Source organism: Hyla sarda, unplaced genomic scaffold (genome assembly GCF_029499605.1).
Source record: "Hyla sarda isolate aHylSar1 unplaced genomic scaffold, aHylSar1.hap1 scaffold_836, whole genome shotgun sequence".
NCBI lineage: Eukaryota > Metazoa > Chordata > Amphibia > Anura > Hylidae > Hyla > Hyla sarda.
The window spans coordinates 1-13,536 of NW_026610863.1; the positions used below are offsets into that span (position 1 = coordinate 1).

Here is a 13,536-nt window from a genome sequence, read left to right on the forward strand (position 1 = left end):
CCTCTCCTCCATGGATCTTGTCTCTTCTGTGTCCTCCTCCTCCTCCTCTCCATGGATCTTGTCTCTTCTGTGTCCTCCTCCTCCTCCTCCTCCTCTCCATGGATCTTGTCTCTTCTGTGTCCTCCTCCTCCTCCTCTCCATTGATCTTGTCTCTTCTTTGTCCTCCTCCTCTCCTCCATGGATCTTGTCTCTTCTGTGTCCTCCTCCTCCTCCTCTCCATGGATCTTGTCTCCTCTGTGTCCTCCTCCTCCTCTCCATGGATCTTGTCTCTTCTGTGTCCTCCTCCTCCTCTCCTCCATGGATCTTGTCTCTTCTGTGTCCTCCTCCTCCTCTCCTCCATGGATCTTGTCTCTTCTGTGTCCTCCTCCTCCTCTCCTCCATGGATCTTGTCTCTTCTGTGTCCTCCTCCTCCTCCTCTCCTCCATGGATCTTGTCTCTTCTGTGTCCTCCTCCTCTCCATGGATCTTGTCTCTTCTGTGTCCTCCTCCTCTCCATGGATCTTGTCTCTTCTGTGTCCTCCTCCTCCTCCTCTCCATGGATCTTGTCTCTTCTGTGTCCTCCTCCTCCTCTCATCCATGGATCTTGTCTCTTCTGTGTCTTCCTCCTCTCCTCCATGGATCTTGTCTCTTCTGTGTCCTCCTCCTCCTCCTCTCCATGGATCTTTTCTCTTCTGTGTCCTCCTCCTTCTCCTCTCCATGGATCTTTTCTCTTCTGTGTCCTCCTCCTCCTCCTCTCCATGGATCTGGTCTCTTCTGTGTCCTCCTCCTCCTCCACTCCATGGATCTTGTCTCTTCTGTGTCCTCCTCCTCCTCCTCTCCATGGATCTTGTCTCTTCTGTGTCCTCCTCCTCCTCTCCATGGATCTTGTCTCTTCTGTGTCCTCCTCCTCCTCTCCATGGATCTTGTCTTCTCTGTGTCCTCCTCCTCTCCATGGATCTTGTCTCTTCTGTGTCCTCCTCCTCCTCCTCTCCATGGATCTTGTCTCTTCTGTGTCCTCCTCCTCCTCCTCTCCATGGATCTTGTCTCTTCTGTGTCCTCCTCCTCCTCTCCATGGATCTTGTCTCTTCTGTGTCCTCCTCCTCCTCTCCTCCATGGATCTTGTCTCTTCTGTGTCCTCCTCCTCCTCTCCTCCATGGATCTTGTCTCTTCTGTGTCCTCCTCCTCCTCTCCTCCATGGATCTTGTCTCTTCTGTGTCCTCCTCCTCCTCTCCTCCATGGATCTTGTCTCTTCTGTGTCCTCCTCCTCCTCCTCTCCTCCATGGATCTTGTCTCTTCTGTGTCTTCCTCCTCTCCTCCATGGATCTTGTCTCTTCTGTGTCCTCCTCCTCCTCCTCTCCATGGATCTTTTCTCTTCTGTGTCCTCCTCCTTCTCCTCTCCATGGATCTTTTCTCTTCTGTGTCCTCCTCCTCCTCCTCTCCATGGATCTGGTCTCTTCTGTGTCCTCCTCCTCCTCCTCTCCATGGATCTTGTCTCTTCTGTGTCCTCCTCCTCCTCCTCTCCATGGATCTTGTCTCTTCTGTGTCCTCCTCCTCCTCTCCATGGATCTTGTCTCTTCTGTGTCCTCCTCCTCCTCTCCATGGATCTTGTCTTCTCTGTGTCCTCCTCCTCTCCATGGATCTTGTCTCTTCTGTGTCCTCCTCCTCCTCCTCTCCATGGATCTTGTCTCTTCTGTGTCCTCCTCCTCCTCTCCATGGATCTTGTCTCTTCTGTGTCCTCCTCCTCCTCTCCTCCATGGATCTTGTCTCTTCTGTGTCCTCCTCCTCCTCTCCTCCATGGATCTTGTCTCTTCTGTGTCCTCCTCCTCCTCTCCTCCATGGATCTTGTCTCTTCTGTGTCCTCCTCCTCCTCTCCTCCATGGATCTTGTCTCTTCTGTGTCCTCCTCCTCCTCTCCTCCATGGATCTTGTCTCTTCTGTGTCCTCCTCCTCCTCTCCTCCATGGATCTTGTCTCTTCTGTGTCCTCCTCTCCTCCATGGATCTTGTCTCTTCTGTGTCCTCCTCCTCCTCTCCATGGATCTTGTCTCTTCTGTGTCCTCCTCCTCCTCTCCTCCATGGATCTTGTCTCCTCTTCTGTGTCCTCCTCTCCTCCATGGATCTTGTCTCTTCTGTGTCCTCCTCCTCCTCTCCTCCATGGATCTTGTCTCCTCTTCTGTGTCCTCCTCCTCCTCTCCATGGATCTTGTCTCTTCTGTGTCCTCCTCCTCCTCTCCTCCATGGATCTTGTCTCCTCTTCTGTGTCCTCCTCTCCTCCATGGATCTTGTCTCCTCTTCTGTGTCCTCCTCCTCTCCTCCATGGATCTTGTCTCTTCTGTGTCCTCCTCCTCCTCCTCTCCATGGATCTTGTCTCTTCTGTGTCCTCCTCCTCCTCCTCTTCCTCTCCATGGATCTTGTCTCTTCTGTGTCCTCCTCCTCTCCATGGATCTTGTCTCTTCTGTGTCCTCCTCCTCCTCCTCTCCATGGATCTTGTCTCTTCTGTATCCTCCTCCTCCTCTCCTCCATGGATCTTGTCTCTTCTGTGTCCCCCTCCTCCTCTCCTCCATGGATCTTGCCTCTTCTGTGTCCTCCTCCTCCTCTCCTCCATGGATCTTGTCTCCTCTTCTGTGTCCTCCTCCTCTCCATGGATCTTGTCTCCTGTGTCCTCCTCCTCCTCTCCTCCATGGATCTTGTCTCCTCTTTGTGTCCTCCTCCATGTCTCTGGCTTGATATCCATGTGTCCTCCTCCTCCTCCTCTCCATGGATCTTGTCTCTTCTGTGTCCTCCTCCTCCTCTCCTCCATGGATCTTGTCTCCTCTGTGTCCCCCTCCTCCTCTCCTCCATGGATCTTGCCTCTTCTGTGTCCTCCTCCTCCTCTCCTCCATGGATCTTGTCTCCTCTGTGTCCCCCTCCTCCTCCTCTCCATGGATCTTGTCTCCTCTGTGTCCTCCTCCTCCTCTCCATGGATCTTGTCTCCTCTGTGTCCTCCTCTCCTCCATGGATCTTGTCTCTTCTGTGTCCTCCTCCTCCTCTCCATGGATCTTGTCTCCTCTGTGTCCTCCTCCTCTCCATGGATCTTGTCTCCTCTGTGTCCTCCTCCTCCTCTCCATGGATCTTGTCTCCTCTGTGTCCTCCTCCTCTCCTCCATGGATCTTGTCTCCTCTCTGTCCTCCTCCTCCTCTCCTCCATGGATCTTGTCTCCTCTTTGTGTCCTCCTCCATGTCTCTGGCTTGATATCCATGTGTCCTCCTCCTCCTCTCCATTGATCTTGTCTCCTCTGTGTCCTCCTCCTCCTCCTCCTCCTCTCCATGGATCTTGTCTCCTCTGTGTCCTCCTCCTCCTCCTCTCCATGGATCTTGTCTCCTCTGTGTCCTCCTCCTCCTCCTCTCCTCCATGGATCTTGTCTCCTCTGTGTCCTCCTCCTCTCCTCCATGGATCTTGTCTCCTCTGTGTCCTCCTCCTCCTCTCCTCCATGGATCTTGTCTCCTCTCTGTCCTCCTCCTCCTCCTCCTCCTCTCCATGGATCTTGTCTCTTCTGTGTCCTCCTCCTCTCCTCCATGGATCTTGTCTCCTCTCTGTCCTCCTCCTCCTCTCCTCCATGGATCTTGTCTCCTCTTTGTGTCCTCCTCCATGTCTCTGGCTTGATATCCATGTGTCCTCCTCCTCCTCTATCTCATACGTTGATCTTTTCCTCATGTGGCTGAATTGCAGGGTTCTGTAGAATACCACATATGGGACTTTAGATAGGTGTCCATGTTCTGCCCTAAATCTGACACTGTGACTTTTCATTTTTGTCAGTATCCAGGTGAGGCGCCAGAGATCAGTGTCACCAACCCCCGCGGCCTCGGCGATGATCAGATAGAAAGGTGAGATCCGGGCGTAAGAGTCCTCCGCCGCGAAATGTAATCATGGAGATATCTACTGTATCCTCCACCCAACTCTATATACAGTGCATCCAGAAAGTCTTCACCCCCGTCACTATATACAGTGCATCCAGAAAGTCTTCACCCCCGTCACTATATACAGTGCATCCAGAAAGTCTTCACCCCCGTCACTATATACAGTGCATCCAGAAAGTCTTCACCCCCGTCACTATATACAGTGCATCCAGAAAGTCTTCACCCCCGGTCACTATATACAGTGCATCCAGAAAGTCTTCACCCCCGTCACTATATACAGTGCATCCAGAAAGTCTTCACCCCCGTCACTATATACAGTGCATCCAGAAAGTCTTCACCCCCGTCACTATATACAATGTATCCAGAAAGTCTTCACCCCCGTCACTATATACCCTGCATCCAGAAAGTCTTCACCCCCGTCACTATATACAGTGCATCCAGAAAGTCTTCACCCCCGTCACTATATACAATGTATCCAGAAAGTCTTCACCCCCGTCACTATATACCCTGCATCCAGAAAGTCTTCACCCCCGTCACTATATACAGTGCATCCAGAAAGTCTTCACCACCGATCACTATATACAATGTATCCAGAAAGTCTTCACCCCCGTCACTATATACCCTGCATCCAGAAAGTCTTCACCCCCGTCACTATATACCCTGCATCCAGAAAGTCTTCACCCCCGTCACTATATACAGTGCATCCAGAAAGTCTTCACCCCCGTCACTATATACATTGTATCCAGAAAGTCTTCACCCCCGTCACTATATACAGTGCATCCAGAAAGTCTTCACCCCCGTCACTATATACATTGTATCCAGAAAGTCTTCACCCCCGTCACTATATACAGTGCATCCAGAAAGTCTTCACCCCCGTCACTATATACAGTGCATCCAGAAAGTCTTCACCCCCGTCACTATATACCCTGCATCCAGAAAGTCTTCACCCCCGTCACTATATACCCTGCATCCAGAAAGTCTTCACCCCCGTCACTATATACCCTGCATCCAGAAAGTCTTCACCCCCGTCACTATATACCCTGCATCCAGAAAGTCTTCACCCCCGTCACTATATACAGTGCATCCAGAAAGTCTTCACCCCGTCACTATATACAGTGCATCCAGAAAGTCTTCACCCCCGTCACTATATACCCTGCATCCAGAAAGTCTTCACCCCCGTCACTATATACAGTGCATCCAGAAAGACTTCACCCCCGTCACTATATACAATGTATCCAGAAAGTCTTCACCCCCGTCACTATATACAGTGCATCCAGAAAGTCTTCACCCCCGTCACTATATACAGTGCATCCAGAAAGTCTTCACCCCCGTCACTATATACAATGCATCCAGAAAGACTTCACCCCCGTCACTATATACCCTGCATCCAGAAAGTCTTCACCCCCGTCACTATATACAGTGCATCCAGAAAGTCTTCACCCCCGTCACTATATACCCTGCATCCAGAAAGTCTTCACCCCCGTCACTATATACCCTGCATCCAGAAAGTCTTCACCCCCGTCACTATATACCCTGCATCCAGAAAGTCTTCACCCCCGTCACTATATACAATGTATCCAGAAAGTCTTCACCCCCGTCACTATATACAGTGCATCCAAAAAGTCTTCACCCCGGTCACTATATACAGTGCATCCAGAAAGTCTTCACCCCCGTCACTATATACAGTGCATCCAGAAAGTCTTCACCCCGTCACTATATACAGTGCATCCAGAAAGTCTTCACCCCCCCGTCACTATATACAGTGCATCCAGAAAGTCTTCACCCCCATCACTATATACAGTATATCCAGAAAGTCTTCACCCCGGTCACTATATACAGTGCATCCAGAAAGTCTTCACCCCGTCACTATATACAGTGCATCCAGAAAGTCTTCACCCCGGTCACTATATACAGTGCATCCAGAAAGTCTTCACCCCCATCACTATATACAGTGCATCCAGAAAGTCTTCACCCCGTCACTATATACAGTGCATCCAGAAAGTCTTCATCCCCGTCACTATATACCCTGCATCCAGAAAGTCTTCACCCCCGTCACTATATACAGTGCATCCAGAAAGTCTTCACCCCGTCACTATATACAGTGCATCCAGAAAGTCTTCACCCCCGTCACTATATACAGTGCATCCAGAAAGTCTTCACCCCCGTCACTATATACAGTATATCCAGAAAGTCTTCACCCCAGTCACTATATACAGTGAATCCAGAAAGTCTTCACCCCCCGGTCACTATATACAGTGCATCCAGAAAGTCTTCACCCCCCCGTCACTATATACAGTGAATCCAGAAAGTCTTCACCCCCGTCACTATATACATTGTATCCAGAAAGTCTTCACCCCCCGTCACTATATACAGTGCATCCAGAAAATCTTCACCCCGTCACTATATACAGTATATCCAGAAAGTCTTCACCCCCGTCACTATATACAGTGCATCCAGAAAGTCTTCACCCCGTCACTATATACAGTGCATCCAGAAAGTCTTCACCCCCGTCACTATATACAGTGCATCCAGAAAGTCTTCACCCCCGTCACTATATACAGTGCATCCAGAAAGTCTTCACCCCGTCACTATATACAGTGCATCCAGAAAGTCTTCACCCCCGTCACTATATACAGTGCATCCAGAAAGTCTTCACCCCCGTCACTATATACAGTGCATCCAGAAAGTCTTCACCCCCGTCACTATATACAGTGCATCCAGAAAGTCTTCACCCCCGTCACTATATACAGTGCATCCAGAAAGTCTTCACCCCCGTCACTATATACAGTGCATCCAGAAAGTCTTCACCCCCGTCACTATATACATTGTATCCAGAAAGTCTTCACCCCCCGTCACTATATACAGTGCATCCAGAAAGTCTTCACCCCCGGTCACTATATACAATGTATCCAGAAAGTCTTCACCCCCGTCACTATATACAGTGCATCCAGAAAGACTTCACCCCCGTCACTATATACAGTGCATCCAGAAAGACTTCACCCCCGGTCACTATATACAATGTATCCAGAAAGTCTTCACCCCCGTCACTATATACAGTGCATCCAGAAAGACTTCACCCCCGGTCACTATATACATTGTATCCAGAAAGTCTTCACCCCCCGTCACTATATACAGTGCATCCAGAAAGTCTTCACCCCCGTCACTATATACAGTGCATCCAGAAAGTCTTCACCCCGTCACTATATACAGTATATCCAGAAAGTCTTCACCCCCGTCACTATATACAGTGCATCCAGAAAGTCTTCACCCCCGTCACTATATACATTGTATCCAGAAAGTCTTCACCCCCCCGTCACTATATACAGTGCATCCAGAAAGTCTTCACCCCCGGTCACTATATACAATGTATCCAGAAAGTCTTCACCCCCGTCACTATATACAGTGCATCCAGAAAGACTTCACCCCCATCACTATATACAGTGCATCCAGAAAGACTTCACCCCCGGTCACTATATACAATGTATCCAGAAAGTCTTCACCCCCGTCACTATATACAGTGCATCCAGAAAGTCTTCACCCCCGTCACTATATACAGTGCATCCAGAAAGTCTTCACCCCGTCACTATATACAGTATATCCAGAAAGTCTTCACCCCCGTCACTATATACAGTGAATCCAGAAAGTCTTCACCCCCGTCACTATATACATTGTATCCAGAAAGTCTTCACCCCCCCCCGTCACTATATACATTGTATCCAGAAAGTCTTCACCCCCGTCACTATATACAGTGCATCCAGAAAGTCTTCACCCCCGTCACTATATACAGTGCATCCAGAAAGTCTTCACCCCCGTCACTATATACAGTGCATCCAGAAAGTCTTCACCCCCGTCACTATATACAGTGCATCCAGAAAGTCTTCACCCCCGATCACTATATACAGTATATCCAGAAAGTCTTCACCCCCGTCACTATATACAGTGCATCCAGAAAGACTTCACCCCCGTCACTATATACAGTATATCCAGAAAGTCTTCACCCCCCGTCACTATATACAGTGCATCCAGAAAGACTTCACCCCCGTCACTATATACAGTGCATCCAGAAAGACTTCACCCCCGTCACTATATACCCTGCATCCAGAAAGTCTTCACCCCCGTCACTATATACAGTGCATCCAGAAAGTCTTAACCCCCGTCACTATATACAGTGCATCCAGAAAGTCTTCACCCCCGTCACTATATACAGTGCATCCAGAAAGTCTTCACCCCCGTCACTATATACAGTGCATCCAGAAAGTCTTCACTCCCGTCACTATATACAGTGCATCCAGAAAGTCTTCACCCCCGTCACTATATACAGTGCATCCAGAAAGTCTTCACCCCCGTCACTATATACAGTGCATCCAGAAAGTCTTCACCCCCGTCACTATATACAGTACATCCAGAAAGTCTTCACCCCCGTCACTATATACAGTGCATCCAAAAAGTCTTCACCCCGGTCACTATATACAGTGCATCCAGAAAGTCTTCACCCCCGTCACTTTATACAGTGCATCCAGAAAGTCTTCACCCCGTCACTATATACAGTGCATCCAGAAAGTCTTCACCCCCCCGTCACTATATACAGTGCATCCAGAAAGTCTTCACCCCCATCACTATATACAGTATATCCAGAAAGTCTTCACCCCCGTCACTATATACAGTGCATCCAGAAAGTCTTCACCCCGTCACTATATACAGTGCATCCAGAAAGTCTTCACCCCGGTCACTATATACAGTGCATCCAGAAAGTCTTCACCCCCGTCACTATATACAGTGCATCCAGAAAGTCTTCACCCCGTCACTATATACAGTGCATCCAGAAAGTCTTCATCCCCGTCACTATATACCCTGCATCCAGAAAGTCTTCACCCCCGTCACTATATACAGTGCATCCAGAAAGTCTTCACCCCCGTCACTATATACAGTGCATCCAGAAAGTCTTCACCCCCGTCACTATATACAGTGCATCCAGAAAGTCTTCACCCCCGTCACTATATACAGTATATCCAGAAAGTCTTCACCCCAGTCACTATATACAGTGAATCCAGAAAGTCTTCACCCCCCGGTCACTATATACAGTGCATCCAGAAAGTCTTCACCCCCCCCGTCACTATATACAGTGAATCCAGAAAGTCTTCACCCCCGTCACTATATACATTGTATCCAGAAAGTCTTCACCCCCCGTCACTATATACAGTGCATCCAGAAAATCTTCACCCCGTCACTATATACAGTATATCCAGAAAGTCTTCACCCCCGTCACTATATACAGTGCATCCAGAAAGTCTTCACCCCCGTCACTATATACCTTGCATCCAGAAAGTCTTCACCCCCATCACTATATACAGTATATCCAGAAAGTCTTCACCCCAGTCACTATATACAGTGAATCCAGAAAGTCTTCACCCCCGTCACTATATACAGTGCATCCAGAAAGTCTTCACCCCGTCACTATATACAGTGCATCCAGAAAGTCTTCACCCCCGTCACTATATACAGTGCATCCAGAAAGTCTTCACCCCCGTCACTATATACAGTGCATCCAGAAAGTCTTCACCCCGTCACTATATACAGTGCATCCAGAAAGTCTTCACCCCGTCACTATATACAGTGCATCCAGAAAGTCTTCACCCCCGTCACTATATACAGTGCATCCAGAAAGTCTTCACCCCCGTCACTATATACAGTGCATCCAGAAAGTCTTCACCCCCGTCACTATATACATTGTATCCAGAAAGTCTTCACCCCCCGTCACTATATACAGTGCATCCAGAAAGTCTTCACCCCCGGTCACTATATACAATGTATCCAGAAAGTCTTCACCCCCGTCACTATATACAGTGCATCCAGAAAGACTTCACCCATGTCACTATATACAGTGCATCCAGAAAGACTTCACCCCCGGTCACTATATACAATGTATCCAGAAAGTCTTCACCCCCGTCACTATATACAGTGCATCCAGAAAGTCTTCACCCCGTCACTATATACAGTGCATCCAGAAAGTCTTCATCCCCGTCACTATATACCCTGCATCCAGAAAGTCTTCACCCCCGTCACTATATACAGTGCATCCAGAAAGACTTCACCCCCGGTCACTATATACATTGTATCCAGAAGGTCTTCACCCCCCGTCACTATATACAGTGCATCCAGAAAGTCTTCACCCCCGTCACTATATACAGTGCATCCAGAAAGTCTTCACCCCGTCACTATATACAGTATATCCAGAAAGTCTTCACCCCCGTCACTATATACAGTGAATCCAGAAAGTCTTCACCCCCGTCACTATATACATTGTATCCAGAAAGTCTTCACCCCCCCGTCACTATATACAGTGCATCCAGAAAGTCTTCACCCCCCGTCACTATATACAGTGCATCCAGAAAGTCTTCACCCCCGATCACTATATACAGTGCATCCAGAAAGTCTTCACCCCCGTCACTATATACAGTGCATCCAGAAAGTCTTCACCCCCGTCACTATATACATTGTATCCAGAAAGTCTTCACCCCCGTCACTATATACAGTGCATCCAGAAAGTCTTCACCCCGTCACTATATACAGTGCATCCAGAAAGTCTTCACCCCCGTCACTATATACATTGTATCCAGAAAGACTTCACCCCCGTCACTATATACAGTGCATCCAGAAAGTCTTCACCCCCCGTCACTATATACAGTGCATCCAGAAAGTCTTCACCCCCGTCACTATATACATTGTATCCAGAAAGTCTTCACCCCCGTCACTATATACAGTGCATCCAGAAAGTCTTCACCCCCGTCACTATATACAGTGCATCCAAAAAGTCTTCACCCCCGTCACTATATACAGTGCATCCAGAAAGTCTTCACCCCGTCACTATATACAGTGCATCCAGAAAGTCTTCACCCCGTCACTATATACATTGTATCCAGAAAGTCTTCACCCCCATCACTATATACAGTGCATCCAGAAAGTCTATATACACAGCCCCCCCTCTATATACACAGCCCCCCCACTATATACACAGCCCCCCCACTCTATATACACAGCCCCCCCTCTATATACACAGCCCCCCTCTATATACACAGCCCCCCTCTATATACACAGCCCCCCCTCTATATACACAGCCCCCCCTCTATATACACAGCCCCCCCTCTATATACACAGCCCCCCTCTATATACACAGCCCCCCTCTATATACACAGCCCCCCTCTATATACACAGCCCCCCCTCTATATACACAGCCCCCCCTCTATATACACAGCCCCCCTCTATATACACAGCCCCCCCCTCTATATACACAGCCCCCCCCTCTATATACACAGCCCCCCCTCTATATACACAGCCCCCCTCTATATACACAGCCCCCCCTATATACACAGCCCCCTCTATATACACAGCCCCCTCTATATACACAGCCCTTCCTCTATATACACAGCCCCCCCTCTATATACACAGCCCCCCCACTATATACACAGCCCCCCCACTATATACACAGCCCCCCCTCTATATACACAGCCCCCCTCTATATACACAGCCCCCCTCTATATACACAGCCCCCCCTCTATATACACAGCCCCCCCTATATACACAGCCCCCCTCTATATACACAGCCCCCCTCTATATACACAGCCCCCCACTATATACACAGCCCCCCCTCTATATACACAGCCCCCCCTCTATATACACAGCCCCCCTCTATATACACAGCCCCCCTCTATATACACAGCCCCCCTCTATATACACAGCCCCCCTCTATATACACAGCCCCCCCTCTATATACACAGCCCCCCCTCTATATACAGCCCCCCCTCTATATACACAGCCCCCCCTCTATATACACAGCCCCCCCTCTATATACACAGCCCCCCCTCTATACACAGCCCCCCCCTCTATATACACAGCCCCCCTCTATATACACAGCCCCCCCTCTATATACACAGCCCCCCCTCTATATACACAGCCCCCCCTCTATATACACAGCCCCCCCTCTATATACACAGCCCCCCCTCTATATACACAGCCCCCCCTCTATATACACAGCCCCCCCTCTATATACACAGCCCCCCTCTATATACACAGCCCCCCCTCTATATACACAGCCCCCCCCTCTATATACACAGCCCCCCCTCTATATACACAGCCCCCCCCTCTATATACACAGCCCCCCCTCTATATACACAGCCCCCCCCTCTATATACACAGCCCCCCCTCTATATACACAGCCCCCCCTCAATATACACAGCCCCCCCTCAATATACACAGCCCCCCCTCTATATACACAGCCCCCCCCTCTATATACACAGCCCCCCCCTCTATATACACAGCCCCCCTCTATATACACAGCCCCCCCTCTATATACACAGCCCCCCCTCTATATACACAGCCCCCCCTCTATATACACAGCCCCCCCTCTATATACACAGCCCCCCCTCTATATATACACAGCCCCCCTCTATACACAGCCCCCCCTCTATATATACACAGCCCCCCTCTATATACACAGCCCCCCTCTATATACACAGCCCCCCCCTCTATATACACAGCCCCCCCCTCTATATACACAGCCCCCCCTCTATATACACAGCCCCCCCCTCTATATACACAGCCCCCCCTCTATATACACAGCCCCCCCTCTATATACACAGCCCCCCCTCTATATACACAGCCCCCTCTATATATACTCAGCCCCCCCTCTATATATACACAGCCCCCCTCTATATATACACAGCCCCCCCTCTATATATACACAGCCCCCCCTCTATATATACACAGCCCCCCCTCTATATATACACAGCCCCCCCTCTATATATACACAGCCCCCCCTCTATATATACACAGCCCCCCCTCTATATATACACAGCCCCCCCTCTATATATACACAGCCCCCCCTCTATATATACACAGCCCCCCTCTATATACACAGCCCCCCCTCTATATACACAGCCCCCCCTCTATATACACAGCCCCCCCTCTATATACACAGCCCCCCCTCTATATACACAGCCCCCCCTCTATATACACAGCCCCCCCTCTATATACACAGCCCCCCCTCTATATACACAGCCCCCCTCTATATACACAGCCCCCCTCTATATACACAGCCCCCCTCTATATACACAGCCCCCCCTCTATATACACAGCCCCCCTCTATATACACAGCCCCCCTCTATATACACAGCCCCCCCCTCTAAATACACATCCCCCCCTCTATATACACAGCCCCCCCTCTATATACACAGCCCCCCCTCTATATACACAGCCCCCCCTCTATATACACAGCCCCCCACTATATACACAGCCCCCCCTCTATATACACATCCTCTATATACACAGCCCCCCCTCTATATACACAGCCCCCCCTCTATATACACAGCCCCCCCTCTATATACACATCCTCTATATACACAGCCCCCCCTCTATATACACAGCCCCCCTCTATATACACAGCCCCCCTCTATATACACAGCCCCCCTCTAAATACACAGCCCCCCTCTATATACACAGCCCCCCACTATATACACAGCCCCCCACTATATACACAGCCCCCCCTCTATATACACAGCCCCCCCTCTATATACACAGCCCCCCCTCTATATACACAGCCCCCCCTCTATATACATAGCCCCCCTCTATATACATATCCTCTATATACACAGCCCCCCCTCTATATACACA

The 13,536-nt window shown here is 49.6% G+C and overlaps 1 protein-coding gene across 3 annotated transcripts in view; it reads left to right on the forward strand.

Moving 5' to 3' along the window:
- Positions 1 to 3,698: 3,698 nt before the first annotated feature.
- Positions 3,699 to 13,536, forward strand: part of RNF25 (ring finger protein 25) — a 61,461-nt gene continuing 51,623 nt past the window's right edge. For all 3 annotated transcript variants that reach the window (XM_056554653.1, XM_056554654.1, XM_056554655.1), the window contains exon 1: positions 3,699 to 3,837. In XM_056554653.1, coding sequence (XP_056410628.1) covers positions 3,725 to 3,837 — 113 coding nt within the window. In that variant the 5' untranslated portion in view covers positions 3,699 to 3,724. The remainder of the gene's footprint in view (positions 3,838 to 13,536) is intronic.